Here is a 17944-nt window from a genome sequence, read left to right on the forward strand (position 1 = left end):
CAACTATCTTGACCTGTCACTTTAGTGTTCCTATTAAGTTCAGCAAGGGCACTGTACCAGTTATGGTGAAAGATAATGAAAGCTTTGTGTCTATGGTTCATAGCTCTCACCCTGCCAGATCCAAAAGGTTGCCCATACTGCCCTTTTCCTGCAGGATCTTTGTGATAGAGGGGGATGATAACGCGGCAGCACAATAAAATAGAATGGCTGAATTGGGCACCTAATTTCTGCTTGGACAGCACAGATTAGAGATTCTAGATAGGTAGAATATCTAGGTAATCTGTCCATTTAGACTAGTAATTTGTTTACAAAGACAAAGTATCCAAATTTGAAAAGAGTACTGCAAAAGACAGCTGCCAAACTATTACACTGAACTAAGCCGGTCATTTTGAAATAAAATAAAATTACAATCTCAAGCGCACTAACCCTGAATGTATTATTGCTATTTTTGGTTTATAGTTCTCTGTACTCCCTCCCCCACTCACAGCCAGTTCTCCTCCTATCAGCCTCTGGGAAGTTAATCTTTTAATCAGGGCTAGGTTAATTAAGCACCTGGTGCAACCTGAATCTAGCAGGGCTTGGTAAGGTGGCCTCCAGTCCTAAGGCTTAGAAACTTAGCTCCATGAGGGGCATTACTGGTGTGACCAGGCCATGTACTAGGGCTAGACTAGTAATTTGTTTACAAAGACAAAGTATCCAAATTTGAAAAGAGTACTGCAAAAGACAGCTGCCAAACTATTACACTGAACTAAGCCGGTCATTTTGAAATAAAATAAAATTACAATCTCAAGCGCACTAACCCTGAATGTATTATTGCTATTTTTGGTTTATAGTTCTCTGTACTCCCTCCCCCACTCACAGCCAGTTCTCCTCCTATCAGCCTCTGGGAAGTTAATCTTTTAATCAGGGCTAGGTTAATTAAGCACCTGGTGCAACCTGAATCTAGCAGGGCTTGGTAAGGTGGCCTCCAGTCCTAAGGCTTAGAAACTTAGCTCCATGAGGGGCATTACTGGTGTGACCAGGCCATGTACTAGGGCAGCGGTGTTAGTTAGCCTCTCACCATTGGTGGGTGATCAGAGTTCACTCATCTTGCTTCAACGATGGGATCAACTCAGTGACCTCTACTCCCTTCAGTGCCATTTCCATGGCCAGTTGCAGGGTCTTGGCTTTCCTGGGGGGCTCAGGAGGAGGGGTCTTGGTTGGATGGCCGCCCTTGCACCTTTGCCACGCAGTGTCCCTCCTGGCCACACTTGAAATAGGGGAAAAAATCTGGCTGTAGGTTTTGTGATTTTGTCACCTCTCTTTTTTCTGGGGTTGGTGTTTTCCACAGTTGGGTTGAGCAGTATTGGTTGCATGCTTGGTCGATCTCCACCTCCTCAGTCAGCACATACTAGTCATGAAGGGTGGCAAGGGCTCCCCTTAAGATGCAGGCATTATACAGGTTGTTGTTTAGCTCATCTTTGAAACAACAGATGAGGATATCTTCCAGCCAATCATTGAGTCGGCATGCCAGGTCATGAAATTCCTTACTGTATTCTGCCACCATTCTGTGGCCTTGACCCACAGTTTTGATGTGGTCCTTTGCTTTGCAATCAGCAAAAGAGTCTTTTAATCGCTGACAAAGTGCCTCATGAAGCGATTAAAGTTTCTCAGCTCCAGCACATTCGCGTTGTGGAGGGTCACCATCCATCAGGTTACGGCCCCTTCCAAGTCCAGAGTGATGATCTTCTGCCCGTATTGTTGCATGTAGGTTAGAAAATGGGCCAGAAAAAAATCCCAGCTGCTACGGGTCTCCGTCGAACTTCACACCAAGGGGTGGGGTCTTTCAGCGCTTAACTTTGACCTATCCAGTTCCCATCAGGGTATAGCCCTAGTGGGCCCCTTAGATGCTGCGCCTGCCACAGTAGAGGCAGCAACTGGAATTAGTGAAACCCCTGCCGTGGTGTCTAGCACTGATGCTCACCCTCCATCCTTCTCCTCTCAGGTTCTTTGGGCCTTGCTGACAGCAGCCTTGGTATGCACTTCACATGTCTTCAGGGTTTGGCATTCATCATGAACCTCATGGCTTGCTTTATTATTAGGTCTGCTTGATCAGGTTTCATACCTTCCTCCTCTTTGAACTCTTCCAACTCTAATTGCTTTCTCTCACTGTCAGCTGCCTGGGGTAATGGTCACCCCCTTGGTTCTTCCTTCCCAATCTTTCTTCTTTCCAACTCCAATTGACCAGCTGGGTCTTCCAGGTTTCCGACCTCCAGGAAAAGATCCAGCCAGGGGTGAGGTCTGGATGAGGCCTTCCCCCAGCTCTCAGGTCCTCCTGGTCACTGCCTTGGGCAGACATCGTGTGCACGTTCCACATGGTAACATGGTAAAGTTGACCAACTTTGCAGATTTCACCTAATGTAAGGACCACCTCAGCTAGTTCCACAGGAAAGCAAGACTCTTAATCCATTTAGGGGTGTTGTGTTGTCCCAGCATCGTCACATGACTTATCAGGATTTTCCCCCCCTTCGCTAAATTGGGCAGGAGTGGGGCCAGCACGTGATGCATCTGGCCTGTGGGCTACGAGTTTGACACCCCTGATTTGTTGAATCAAAAGAACTTTTACTGAGAGAGAAGTGATTGCAGGAAAACAAGGTGAAATCTGAAAAAGCACGTACAAAGCAAACAGCGTCCTTTTGTTTCCCCAAGCCCAACACCCGCCTAACCAGCCCAACGGTAGCCAATGTGATTCAGAAAGATAACAGTTCACCCTCAGGGCCTAATGGCCTTGGAGTCAGGATGAAACCCTCTGTCTCCGAAGACACTCCCCGTCCCTAATTTTGTCTCCGAAGATTCTTCTTAATTTCAGCAAAAGCAAAAAGTAAGCTAAAAATTCCAGCAAACCTTATTTCCCACTCCCTCCAACAGAATGACAGGACATGATGGTGGATCTGACAACTGTGTTGTAAACAGAAGATAGGTGGTGTCGTATTCCTCCCCATCTGTTAGGGAAGGCTGTTCAATTTTAACATAGATGGACTCTTTTACCCCTCTTTCAAACCAATAATCCTCTCTATCAAAAATGTGGACTTTGCTGTCTTCAAAAGAGCAACCTTTGTCTTTTAAATGCAGATGGAATATTGAATCTTGTCCTGATGGGTTTGTTCTCCTATGTTGTCCCATGCATTTTTCAAGTGGTTTGTTTTTTCAGCAGTTCCAAGAAGATTCCACAACCATTTGCACTCTGATTCAGGTGACTCTGAGGGCAGAGATAACCCCCCAAGTAGCCTCAATGGCTCTCAGCCAGAGTGCTAATGACTAGATGACTGCAAATAAATACAATCCTTTCATCTTCCCACCATCCAATCATAACTGTCAGAACCTAGCCTTCCATCCCCCATCATCCAGTAACAACTGATGAAGCTTCTTGGATGAGAAGTGAAAGGTCTTCTTCAAAAAAATAGTTCAGTTGCCTTTTGAAAAAGTACATTTGAGACAACGATGAACTGCATGACTGAGAATCTCCATAAGTCCAGATCACATTTGTGTAGAAATACTGAAAATTCAAAAGGAGTCACAAGCTTTTGAAAACACCTCTGTAAATAGACAGCAGATAGAAGTCAAAGTGATTCCTGAACATGTACATTTTCATCCATTCTGGTATACGGCCAAGGGAAGAATTATCCTATTGAATCCCCAATTGATAATGGGGATAGACAGATTACTAAATTTTACAATGTAAACAAAATTTCAGCTTAAAAGAAAAAAAATAGTATCTCAGCTGAAAGTAAAAAAAAAGAAATGTTAGTTGTTGTGTAAAAATATCATACATATACCACACACACACACGCGTGTGTGTGTGTGTGTGTGTGTGTGTGTGGTATAAAATATATAGTATAAAAAGATAATACAAGGCAGTCCCAAAAAATCCACAAAATATTTAAAAATCTAAAAATATTGTAAAAAAATATTACAGTCTGACTACTTGTAATCTACAAAGGAAGGTAGAATGATCATTGCAGTTCAGGGCAATAAAAGCAGTTCATAGCAATTGAAATTTACCATCTAAGCAATAAAAATTTATGATCTTATGTACATAATATATAGCAATAGCACTTAAATGTATATACCGCTTCACAGTGCTTTACAGCCCTCTCTAAAAGATTTGCATAGTCAGCATATTGCCAACAATCTGGGTCCTCATTTTACCAACCTTTGAAGGATGGAAGGCTGAGTCAATCCTGAGCCGTGAAAATCGAACTGCCGAAATACTGGCAGCCAGCAGGCAGAAGAAGTAGCCTGCAGTACTGCATTCTAACCACTGGACCACCATGGCTCAAACATATATAATATATATAGTATACATGATTTAATTAACAAAATTTATTTTTATTAGGAAAATATAAAGAAGGCGATAGTTTATTTTAAAACAATATTTCTACTTCTCCTACAGGACATCTTTGGGTGGTCTCCTTACATCATCATATAGGCAACACCAAGAGTCCTTGGCAGTAGAAAGAGAACGAAGACGTCAAGAGAGAGAGGAGAGGCTGCAAAGAATAGAACGTGAAGAGAGAAACAAATTCAAGTAAGCAATAATTCTTCAATCGTTTGTTACCTTAATAAATATGATAAAATTTAAAAATATTTGCTACCTGTTAATATCACCACATTGATTTGTATTTTTCCATCTAAGAAAACTGTAAACTATGCCATAAAAACTCAAGATTAAATTTTATAGCCAGACAGGGCAGCTGAGGTATGTGTGTGAGAACTAGACATTTACTGAAGTATTGCCCCCCCCCCGCACACACATACACACACACACACATACAGAGAGAGAGAGAGAGACAGTGAGGGACAATATATATGTGTATGGATGGATGGATATATCTGTATGTATTTCTTGCTTAGGAAGTCTAAATTTTGCCCTTCTTGGTGGGGAACTAAATCTAATTTATTTGGTAAAAGGTTTCTCTGATTAGAGAAATATTCAATAAGTTTGAAGATACATAATAAGCTTATCTTTAACTTGTCCCAACAAGGATTTCAGATATAAAATTTGATATAAATAAATATGAATAACTGCAGATGCTTATATAAAAAAAGCTGTGGGTTACTTTAAATTGAAGGTCAAAATTCACTGTGATTTTAAACATAATTTTGAATTGTATGCTTTAACAAGCTCTTAAACCCCTTCTTTGTACACTTGAAAAGAGAACGTTTTTTAAAAGAATTATTCCAGTTTTCAGAAAGAAAACAAAACAACTCGTTTCTCTTCTCCCATTCCCCATAACCACCCAAATTAAAAGACCTTCAGTGTGCACCAAGTGAACTCCAGGCTGGTCATTTTTGGTTCACAGAGCCATGGAGCTTTAGTCTTCTCCAGGAGCAGGCTAAGAAGGGCTCTGAATCAGTGAGATAAAATAAACATAGTCACTTTGCTCCTCTCTTAGAATCAATGGAATCATGGCATTCCACAAAGCAGTTCCCAGGGACTGCTTCATTCAAATTTTCACCAAAGTAAAGTACTCCTTCAAGGCATGGCATAGCTACCTGCTTTCATATTGATTATGTGGTATTAACTAAATTAAAACAGGAATGACATTGTAGATGGCAGATGTTGTACTTTATATATTTTATATTAGTATTCATACAAAGCTGTATTAGAAAAGAATAAAGTGACTTTAGCCTCCACAGAAAGTTTAAGATACTTTGTTTCTGTCAGTGCTAAAAACTTCCATTTAACTCACTTTTGCAGGCACACTTCATTTACATCTATTTCAGTTTGCAATCATTCACATATAAAATAATAGTAAAAAGTAATAAAAAATTCATTTTCCAACCAGTGTATGCAATTAAGACAACAAAAGCCTTCACTGTGAATCTGAATAAGGTCCTTTAATTTTAAGCAACAGGTGGAATAGGCCAAATGGTTTTAGTTAATTAATTAAAATCGCAGAACTAAGCTTGTTAACTTATGGTTAGCATGTTTTAGGAATGGCCGCACTGCATCTCAGAGACAGTTTATTTAAGCAACGTTTCCATCCTGTGAGAGGACCAAAAAAGAAAAAATAGGTTCAGCACAGGACACTGTAGAAAGAACTTGATCCGAATGAGAGGGCAGCAACTAATTATCTTACCAGCATTCTACCTCTCTCAGTCACTGTTTACTTAGCAGCCATTTCATTTAGTGACCAAGCCATCGGAAGAAAAAACAGTAGCTAAATAAGAGGTATACTCAAATCATGCTATATTTTCCTGTAGAAAATTACCAAAGTTTTAGTTGCTTTTAATTCATTTATTCTTCCTTAGTTTCTTGCTTAATTTATTTGTCTTTCTTGTTTTGTTTTGTTTTTATTTTACCTGTAACTTTGTGAATATCTCTTTTTAGTCAAAATTATCTAGATAAAAGAGAAGAGCTGAGACAAGCAAGAGAAGAGAGGTTTGTACTTAGCTCCTACTTTGGGCTGCTTTGTATTTTTTATATCCACTATTAGGAGGTGCATGATTCTATAAACACACTTCTAACTAACAAAAAGGACATAGTACAGACATGCATAGAAAATTGTCATTGCTGTATTTTGTTGAACAAGTAATGGATGCAGTATTGCCTCTTAAAAATGTCTGTTCATTTATCTTCTCAACCATGGGTGATCAACTTTCATCAGCTCAAGAACCATTGAATACAGTTTTAAGGGCCATATTTTCAAAGTAGGCACAGTCAACTTTCAAAAAGAATTGGATCACTTTTTTTTTATTCCATTATTATACTTGAATTCAGTAAGACAATTACTTAGACTAGATTCGGTATTCTTATCCACCTATTCCCAAGGACCTAAGAAAGGCAGATGTTCTTTAATCATATTAAATGTATTGTTGCTGGATATGTTCAAATAGTGCTCCAGATGTGTTGGAATTTCACTCAAGGCACCATCACTATTGAAATTTTCCTGGGGATTTTTTTCCCCACAATCATTATTATCTGTGGGTAACCTACAATTAGATTGACAATCTAAGGCTAGTTGAAATTTAGTAATTCACATTCTAAGCAAGAGCCTAGGGATTATTAAGGTTACATTTAAGAATATAAACAGTTCCAAGCTGTTGGAAAGAGAGAGGTTACATTAATAGAGGTATAGAATCAAGATCACATGAAATATTAGTACCACTATACAAAGCCTTAGCATGGCCACACCTGGAATACTACATCCAGTTTTGGTCACCACAATAAAAAACGATGTTGAGACTTTGGAAAAGAGTGTAAAAGAGTGTAAAAGATATACTGGCCAAATGGTTAATGTAAATTTTGTTTACTTATAAAGAGAAGCACAAACCCGCATACCTACTCTTCATCTCCAAAACATCACTTTATTCTTTTGAAAAATCAGTATTTGAAAAGACAGCTGACTTGCCTATACAAAGAAGGGACTCCAGGATCTTTCAAAGATTTTATTTGGTGGTTCTGAGAGCACATCTGACAGTTCCTGTGGTACCCAGAGGTGTAAATCATCCAGAACAGGAGATGTGAATTCACTTAGAGCAGCTAAGTATTGTCTAACCAACCAATTGTCTTACCTATTTTGACCTGCATTTCTCTTTCATCTCCCATAGTGCTGCTTTTGTCAGGTTGGAGTATTTTTCCTTTTATGCAAAGATAGCTACAAAAAAGAAATTAAGCAGTTCTACCTTCTGCCTACTACCCATAATCCTCTTGCCATCTTCTCCCACTAGTGGACCAGCAATTTCCTTGACTATCTTCTTGATCCTTACATATCAAAATAAACCTTTTGTTGTTGTTGTTAGTTTTTTTACTATTTTTAGCATTTATTTCAAGCCTTATCTGATTCTGAGTTTTAGCCCTACTAGCTCCATCCTTGCATATTTGGACTATTTACTAGAAGTCTGCTATGGTTACAAATCCCTCTTTTTATTTTTTATTATCGTCATTTTTTATCCCTCACCTTATGAGAAAGATCTTTTGCAATTATTCTAGTTTTGCAAGGTGTGTCTTGTTTTTCTTTCTCAAGAATATTGTTTTTGTTTGGCCTTTAATATCTTGTTTTTCAGAGTTTCCCAAGCATCCAGGGAATTTTTTTTCTCTAGAATTTCCATCCATTGAATCCTTTCTATACTGTTCGTTGAAGTCAGCTCTCTTAAAATCTACAACAGTAGAACATTTTGATTTGTTTTTAAAGTTCCTATGGATTAATCTCTTTATGACACATTAAATCTATAAAGTCATAATATGAGGTTGACTATAGTTTCCTGGGTCATTTTTCTGTTTTTCTTTGCAGGTAGTGAAACTGAACGATCAGTATACTGTAGCTTCTAGATGCGCTAAAGCATAGATACTCTAGGTGGAGCAGTGCACCTATTGTCCATATCCTCGATCTAGGAAAAAACATGCAGGCCATATGCTCCAACACTGCTCTAGATTAGGGAGAGGAAAACAGGATAGATTTTAGAAGATACTATCACAGATTTCCCATATTTAATAATTAGTAATTTAATTATTAGGTACTAAAATGAACATAGTTACACTAAAATCTTTTTTACTCAGCAATTCATGTTTTCAGCAAGTACATCTGCAGCAAAGAAGCTCTAACTTGTTTTGGCTTCCATACCAAAAGTATTAATGTCTTTTGAGGTGGGGGGGGAAATAGCGTCACTGAAACAACATTATCAGAAAGAGGAAATTATGTGCAGTGTTCATGTTGATCCTTCTCTTTAAAAAACACAAAGCACAAAGAAACTAATGAGTTATATTTATATTGAAGACAGTAACTTAATTCCAGTTTCTGATACAGAGATATTAACCTACAGGTAGCTCTCTGACTTCTCTGATTGAAAGTTATGACGGTGCTGAACAAGGGGGATTTACGACTGGTCTGCAAGGTTGTGGACATCCCAACAGTCACATGGTTGCACTTCTGGCACTTGGCAACTGACTCACAATTATGGTTGCAGCATTCCACAGTCATGTGATTGCAAAGTGAATGGGATACCAGGAGGTAGCAAATTGCTCCTGTCCCACCACTTTTTCAAACACCACCCACTTGTACACCTGCCCACACTCGATAGCAGATTTGATTCAGATTCTTTTAGTTTTAAATGAAAAACTGATGTGTTACAAGGTAAGATCCCAGCTTTCATTTTTCTTTTGAGAAAGAGAGTACAGATAGATTGAATTTGGGAATATTATTTCCATTTCTAGGCACAAGAATAAGGACATGGAGAACCTGGAATTGGGTCAAAGAAGAGCTGTGTGGAACAGTTAAAAGAGCAAGACATGTAGCTTATAAATATGTTTATTAGCCTAATATCTAAAAAGATATAATGACCATGAGAAAATTATTTTCTGTTAAAGCCAAGAGCAGAAGGACCAACAAACTGAAATTAACTCTGATTCAAACTAGAACTTAGGAGGAGGCTTTTAATAGAAAAGTGGTTAAGAGTGAAAATGAGTTGCTTTGAATAGCAGTACACACTTTCTAGCTGAAGGTTTTCAAATGGAATTAGTACTCCTACTATTAACAGGCAAATGGACGAGGTTGTTTGTAAGGTTCCTTATAACTTGTAACATTCTTGTGATTCACTCTGTGATGGTAGCACATGTAGGGGTTTATCTCATTTTAATAGTCATTACAAAATTAAATTGTTACTTTTCAATGACAAGACTTGTCCATTTTGCAGTTGGATCTTAATTTTGTATGCTTTCTTTCATAGAGAATCTTCTTTAACCAAAAGCTATTGCAGATCTGTTGTGTGTTCTTGTTGCTTAAGATTGAGGCAAATAGCTGAGACCATTAGGAACCATATTATTTCTCTGGCATTATATAATGGATACTAGGGATGTAGTGGTTGTGTGTATGAAAGTATAGCACTATAGTTTCTGAATTTTGTTTAATTTTAAACTAAAGAATGCTTTGTGAGCGATGAATCATCTGACAAAAGATATGCATGATATGTATATGTAGTATGTGTATGTATGTGTATGTATACATTAATTTGTCTTCAATCTCTGCCAAGGATAAATGTACAAGTACAGTCCATTGGTTATCCCTTTTTATTCTCTCATTTCTCATGCATAGTTTCACTACTAAAAGAACTTTCCCATTGCATCTTTGCACAATTTGCTTATATTGTCTTAGAAAATGACATTGTGACACAAAAACAGGGCATAGGCTCTTGTGAGAAAAGTGCAGTTTACAAAATTAAGCTCTTTCAGAGTTAAAAGTAAAGTAGCCATCTAATTTTAGAGGTTTCTAATCTTAATTTGGAGGGAAAAGGTCCATTAGTTATCAAAATTTTAGAAAACACTGTTATTGCAGAGAAAAATGTCTTTATCTTGCCAATTGCATATTAGTTTGACAATTTTATAGCAATGAGACATTGGAAGTGGTACACACAACTTGGAATGTGGAAAATTAGTTTGAAAGGGAAGGAAAGGGAATAGAAATAGAATAACAGAGTTGGAAGGGACCTTGGAAGTCATCTGATGCAAGCCCCTGCTTGAACAGGAGACCCTGTACCATTTCAAACAAATGGCTGTCCAGTCTCTTCTTGAAAGCCTCCATGTTGGAGCACCCACAACTTCTGAAAGCAAGCCATTTCACTGGTTGATTGCCCTCACCTTTAGGAAATTTATCCTTAGTTCTAGGTTGCTTCTCTACTTGATTAGTTTCCATCCATTGCTTCTTGCCTTGCTTTCAGCTGCTTTGGAAAATAATTTGAGCTCCTCATTTTTGAGGCAGCATCTCAAAAGTTGGAACATTGCTTTCTCTAGATTAGTCATACCCAATTCCTGCAACTGTGTTTCATATGTTTTAGCTTCCAGATCCCTAATCATCTTTGTTGTTCTTCTCTGCACTCTTTCCAAAGTTTCAACATCTTTTTTATTGTGGTGACTAAAAATGGATGCAGTATTCTAAGTTTGGTCATACTAAGGCTTGTAAAGTGGTACTAATATTTCATGTGATCTTAGTTCTATCCCTGTATTAATGCAGCCTAGGCTTTTTTTTGGCTGCTGATATACATTGTTAGCTCCTATTTAAGTGACTGTTAGTTGAACTCCAAGATTCCTCTCACAGTTACTGGTATTAACCTAAATTTCACCTAATCTGTACTTGTACAGCTGGTGTCTCTTGCCTAACTGTAAAACCTTTTATCTACATTCAATTGTATCTACAATTATCTACAATTAAATTTTGATTTGGCTATTTTATGACTGAATAACATAAAATCAGCAATCTACTTTCATATATGTATTCATGTATGCACTCCATGTTCAAATAATTTGATACATTAATAGACATCTGGAAGAGGCCCAATTTCTAAGTAATTTTGGTCACAACATATAAAATAACATGATTGGTAACTGGTCTTAATAAATAGTTAGTGAATCTTGCCTGCCTAAAATGCAAAACAGATGTATCTTTGTTCTTTTCAATTGACTTTTATGAATAAACTATATGTGACGTCATATCCAAGTTATTGGATATCTTGAGTCTGGCAGACAAATCTTTTAATGTTTTTTAAAAGTTTCCATTGTAGAACAAAGTGATTCCAGTGTACTTTACTTAAAACAAATAGTAGCAGGTTCAGACAGACACTCAGACTGTTTTTAGTCCAAACATTTATAAGTTGCATTCTTTAGGGCTTTCTTCTCTGAGCAGTAAGCTTTTTCCACCCTCTCTCTTTAATAAAACTGAAGATAGAAATTTGGAAAGTATTTTTCTGATTTTTTTTAAATTTAAGTTATTTTGAGAGGCAATATAAACAAATCTGACTCGACATTCTATTATTGTTTGTTTGTTTGCTTGCTTGCTTGTTTGCTTCTCTTCCACTCATCCCCATCCAACACTGGAAGATTAACCCAGCAGCCTGTTTTGCTGTCTATTTCATGTGTCAAGAAGTAGTATTTTCTTATTGCTGCTTCATTTATAAACAAGTATAAGCTGAACTTTTTTTCTTCTTTACGGAATCTCTTTGGAATTTAACTTTCAGATATAAACACTTGGAAAAGTTGGCAGCTGAAGAATATGAAAAGGAGCTGAAAAATCGAAATTTATGTTGGGACAGGAATGACTTATCCTTGAATTTGGGTGGTTCTTCAATCCCAACTGTTACCATTCCCAAATGTGCCAGCCCAGGTTCAACAGATTCACATGAGAAACCATCAGTTTGTGTGACTTCTTGCATAACATCACAAATTCTAGAAGGTAAGTTTGTAACTGTGGCAAATAAATTTTTACTGACTATGTGGTGCTCCATTTTATGAAAGTGTTATGATTATTGTTGAAACATGCTTAGAAATTGGAAATCTAATATTTTAGAAATTAGATTGAATTTAAAATCATGGTGAATAAGGGCTGTAAATGGATATTCTAATATTAGAGGCAGTATTCCATTGAATGGCAGTTGCTTGGAAACCAAAAGAGGATGTAATATTATGTTAATATTGACCTTTGAGGAATCAAGTGCTAGACTAAATAGGCCTTTTATTTGATTCAGCTTTTAGTACATAGTCTTGCATGTTGTTTAACAATCTCATGCAGTCTGACTGAGATAAAACAGCTTAATGGAGTTGGAATAGAAGACCTCCAAAATCCTTTCTAGCTATGTTTTTCTATGTTCTAACATTCCATTGCCTTTTCATCTCTGTACTATCCTTCTTCCAGCTTGAAAAATAAATCATTCAAATCCAGTGTGGAATTTCAAAAGAGCTTATCATTCAACGTATATAGCTTATAATAGGATGGATTATTGCTTTAAAATCCTTCAGGTTTTCTAGTTTAATGGCTATAATGATTTGATTTGATTTGATTTGATTTGATTAATCCTCTAGGTCCATTTAAAGTCTGCTGATTCAGTACATTGTGCTACTTCAGAAATTAAAAATAATGAATTTTGCCCAGGTTGCATTCATAAAAAGAGTATCTTCTGTGGATCTTGATCTAGAGAATGAATCAATAATCCTTGTTTATTGTGGAAGACTTGTACATGACACTATATTGGCTGGAGCCATGCACATTGAACAACAAGGTTCTTTTGAAACTTTAGAAAGTAGAAAGTTCTTTTAGAACAAAGTGGACGGCATAAAATTAGGAGATCTGAGTGTATATGTTCAAATTTTCATTTGCCTAAATTTTAATTTGTATTACATTTAAATTATTTGTTCTAAATTATTGTTAAGTACCATCTATCTGTTAAATTAAAAAATTAAATTAGAGTGTATATGTAAACAAAATAGTTTGATTTTTGTTTCAAGGATTTCTAAAAGAAATGTAGATTCATGGACAAAGAAAAGTATACAAAAGAATTATTTTTGGTCAATATAACTAATTAAATGGTGCGAGGGAGGGAGGAAGGGAAGGAGTGAGGAAAGGAAGGAAGGAAGGAATCATATTATATTTTTTCCGTGAGCTTAATTGGCATCATTTGCATCAGTTTAAATGTTTCCTCTTTGGGGATGTTCAATATTAGTTGGATTTCATTTGATTATTGGAGCTCAATTAATATATGTTTATGTACTATACAATATATACCACATATGTATTCACATTGTCCTTATAACATGCTGTTATAATTGATAAAAACTTTGAAGTATGGTACGTGGTCAAAAATAATTTTCACTTGCATGTAATGTGGCTTTGATAGTATATATCTATGACATGATGGTGCATATGACTTGAGTTTCTTGTTTAATGACTATTACTGCTGCTGCCATGCTATTAACCCAACTATCACTTGAAGGAAGACTAGATGTAAACTTTCTTCATAGGCCATAGTCAAACTTTAATTTAGTTTGCAAACACTGTATCTGTATATTCACTTCTGGTTAGAAATATTTGGAATGGCAGTCATTCAAATTCATTTAATGGCATTACAATCCATTTTCCCTAAAATCAGAAGTCTTGGGTGGAAAATAGATATCTCTTTTATAATTGGTTTAGCATATGTCTCTGGCATTTATCCCAAATATTGCCTTATAAAATGGAGCGCTTTTTAAGTATTGTAATAAACTGTAACAGAGACAGACTCTTAATGATTGAATCGCTATTAATCTGCAGTAAATGCATCACAATAATTAGCAAGGGTGTAGCATTATGGAACTTTGCAAAGAGATTGTTCATATTTTGGATATTACTGGAAATAGAATGAGAGAGACTACAAAATATTTTTTGCACTAAGAGAAAGATGAGTGTCTCAAATTTAAATGTAACCATCAGTCCCAAAGCCTGAGCTATCCCAAGGGCCGGGATAGCTCAGGCAATAGAGAAGCCTGTTATTAGAACACAAAGCCTGCAATTACTGCAGGTTCGAGCCCGGCCCAAGGTTGACTCAGCCTTCCACCCTTTATAAGGTAGGTAAAATGAGGACCCAGATTGTTGGGGGGGCAATAAGTTGACTTTGTAAAAAATATACAAATAGAATGAGACTATTGCCTTATACATTGTAAGCCGCCCTGAGTCTTCGGAGAAGGGCGGGGTATAAATGTAAAAAAAAAAAAATGTAGATGAACAGACAGCGGTTAACAAGGCTAGAAAGCACTTTTTGAATATGATTTGCTTAACAGCAGTATTATACAACCCAATTTTAAATATCTTGCTAATGAAGAACCATATACAATCTGCTTTATCCTTATTTTAAAATCTTCAAACTTCAACTACTTAGCCTATTGCAAAGAATTATCACAAATTACAGGCAACTAAAAGGGATATTTTGGTTTTTAGCAATTTGCAACTCATGTTATAATTTACTTTTCTTGATATAATTTGAAGTCATTTAAACATAATTGTCTTCTGTAAAACAAAAATAAGACAAAAGGATAAGTGTAAAAAATGTAAAGAGAGACACATAACTAAAACAGAATAGCAGCAAATAGATCAAATCTGCAAAGATAAGATCAGGAAAGCTAAGCCTCAAAATAAACTAAGACTTACAACAAATGAAATTTAAAAATTTCAACGTTTAAAAAGTAAGAAAAAAGTCAAGAAAATTATCAGTCCACTAATGGGAGAAGATGACAAGGGAGTAATAATAGAGAGAGATCAAAATTGTACAATTCATTCTTTGCAGCTATTTTTATACATTAAAAGTGGTATAGTAGAAGACAGAATAAGAATACAAGTCAAAATAGACAAAAAAATGATTTAAAAAACATCTATTCACTAGACAAATTCAAATCAGTAGGATCAGATGGATTATATCTCAGCATTCTGAAGTAGCTGACAGAGGTGGTCTCGGAACCACTGAACCATTTTATTATAGAAATAGAATAACAAGAGTTGGAAGGGACCTTGGAGATCTTCTACTCCAACCCCCTGCCCAGTCAGGAAACCCTACACCACTTCAGACAAATGATTATCCAACATCTTCTTAAAAATTTTCAGTGTTGGAGCATTCACAACTTCTGGAGGCAAGTTGTTTCACTGATTAATTATTCTAACTGTCAGGAAATTCTCCTTAGTTCTAATTTGCTTCCCTCCTTGATTAGTTTCCACCCATTGCTTCTAGTTCTACCCTCAGGCGCTTTGGAGAATAGTTTGACTCCCTCTTCTTTGTGGCAACCCCTGAGATATTGGAACACTGCTATCACATTTCCCCTAGTCCTTCTTTTCATTAAGCTGGACATACTCAGTTCCTGCAACGGTTCTTCATATGTTTTAGCCTCCAGTCCCCTAATCATCTTTGTTGCTCTTCTCTGCACTCTTTCTAGAATCTTAACATCTTTTTACATCGTGGCGACCAAAACTGAATGCAGTATTACAAGTGTGGCCTTACCAAGGCATTATAAAGTGGTATTAACACTTCACGTGATCTTGATTCTATCCCTCTATCCCTAGAACTGTGTCGGCTTTTTTGGCAGCTGCTGCACACTGCTAGCTCATATTTAAATTACCTAAATGTAGAACCTTACTTTTTTCACCATTGAATTTCATTTTGTTAGATAGCACCCAATGTTCTAGTCCAGTGATGGCTAACCTTTTTACCGTCATGTGCCAAAAGCGTGGGGAGCGTGGGGGGAGTCACACATGCGCATGCCCACACCCATAATTAAATGCCCTGCATGCATGCGCATGCGACCCCCCCACACTCTCCCCATTTTTGGCACGCAATGGCAAAAAGGTTACCGGTGGACCTGGTAGGCCCGTTTTTTGCCCTTCCCAAGCTCCAGAGGCTTTCTTGGAGTCTAGGGAGGGTGAAAATGGCCTCACTGGAGGCCAGAAATGTCCCATTCCCCAACTTCCAGTGGGCCTGGAAGGCCCAAAAATGGCTGGCGCGTGCATGCACGCTGGAGCTGAACTAGGGCAATGCTCATGTGTCCACAGATATGGCTCCGCGTGCCCCCTGTGACACGCATGCCATAGGTTCGCCATCACGGTTCTAGTCTGTCAAGATCCTTCTGTATCTTAAACTTATCTTCTGGAATGTTGGCTATTCCTGCCAGCTTGGTGTCATCTGCAAATTTGAAGAGTTCTCCATCTATCCCCTCGTCCAAGTCATTGATGAAGGTGTTGAAGAGCTTAAAACTGGGCCTAAAACAAAGCCTTGGGTTACTCTACTGCATACTTCCCTCCATGTAGATGCAATTCCATTGAGGACTACACGTTGAGTGCGGTTGGTCATCTGGTGGTGATGCTGTCCAACACACATTTTTCTACTTTATCTAGTAGTAGGTTATGGTCTACTTTATCAAATGCCTTACTGAAATCCAAGTAAATTATATCAACAGTATTCCTCTGGTCCACTAGTTTTGTCACTTAATCAAAGAATGCAATAAGATTAATCTGGTATGATCAATTTTTGACAAACACATGTTGGCTTTTGGTTATTATTTTGTTTGCTTCTAGGGGTTCACTGATTCGTTGCTTGATTATCTTTTCCAGAATCTTCCCTGGTATTGAGGTCAGGCTGATAGGTGTCTGGTTTCCTGGATCTATTTTTTTTCCCTTTTTTGAAGATGGAAACTACATCAGTTCTTTTCCAGTCCTCTGGCAGTTTCCCAGTGCTCCAGGATCTTTGAAAAATATAGTTCAGTAGTTCTGAGATTTCTTTCAAAGATCCTGGAGCACTGGGAAATTATCAGAGGCCTGGAAAAAGGTTGGACCCAGGAAACTACAGATATACAACCTGGCAATATACATGGGAAGATCCTGAAAAAGATAGGGTGGATCTGTGATATAAAAAAGCAAAGCTATTACTAGAAACCAATATAAGGTTTTCAAAATCTTACTACTTTCTTTGACAAAGTGACTAGTGGATGAGGAAAATATTGTGGACATAGTATACTTTGACTTCAGTAAGCCATTTGACAAAATAGACCACAGCCTGCTTCTTAGTAAGATAGAAAAATGTGGAACAAACAGCATCCTCACCTGATAGATTCATAGCTATCTGACCAAAGCACTCACATATGATCCTTAATGAATTCCATTTAAAAGGAGGGAACTATGCAATAATGGACCTCAGAGTTCTGCCCTAGGTCCAGTACTCTTCAACATCTTCAGTGTTGTGCTTCAGAAGGAATTGTTTTATATCTCCTGCAGATAAGATCAGTTTTCACCACTCTTGGATCATAAAATACAAGTCAGTATGATATGTTCCATCCAACATTCCTATCATTTCAATTAACCTTAAATAACTCCAAAGCAGTAGATCCTTTTGTTTCTTACTACCCTATTCTGAAAAGTACAGTTATCATGCAGTAGAGGACCTCCAAAAATGTTACATTTTTATCTGCTTAACCCTTTAGCATATATTATTATAGTGGATCCCTCATTACCACTGTGGCTGATGACAGTTAGTTTGATGTAATAATTAAGGTATGTTATAACAGGTTATGGGAGATGAATGGCTATATAAATATGATGAAATAAATAACTTTTTTACATTGGGATTCATAATTTTTAAAAATCTGTTCAACATTTCTTCTAAGTGTACTGTTTGTTCTTATGTG

General features: G+C 37.1%; 1 protein-coding gene across 1 annotated transcript in view; it reads left to right on the top strand.

The window, feature by feature from the left end:
* The window catches only part of FHOD3 (formin homology 2 domain containing 3), a 219512-nt gene that overhangs the window by 117858 nt on the left and 83710 nt on the right, over nt 1–17944 (top strand). Inside the window, exons 12-14 of the mRNA XM_058181693.1 lie at nt 4433–4567; nt 6374–6424; nt 11989–12203. Of these exons, the coding sequence (XP_058037676.1) occupies nt 4433–4567; nt 6374–6424; nt 11989–12203 (401 nt within the window). The remainder of the gene's footprint in view (nt 1–4432; nt 4568–6373; nt 6425–11988; nt 12204–17944) is intronic.

Source organism: Ahaetulla prasina, chromosome 4, assembly GCF_028640845.1.
Source record: "Ahaetulla prasina isolate Xishuangbanna chromosome 4, ASM2864084v1, whole genome shotgun sequence".
Classification (NCBI taxonomy): Eukaryota; Metazoa; Chordata; class Lepidosauria; order Squamata; family Colubridae; genus Ahaetulla; species Ahaetulla prasina.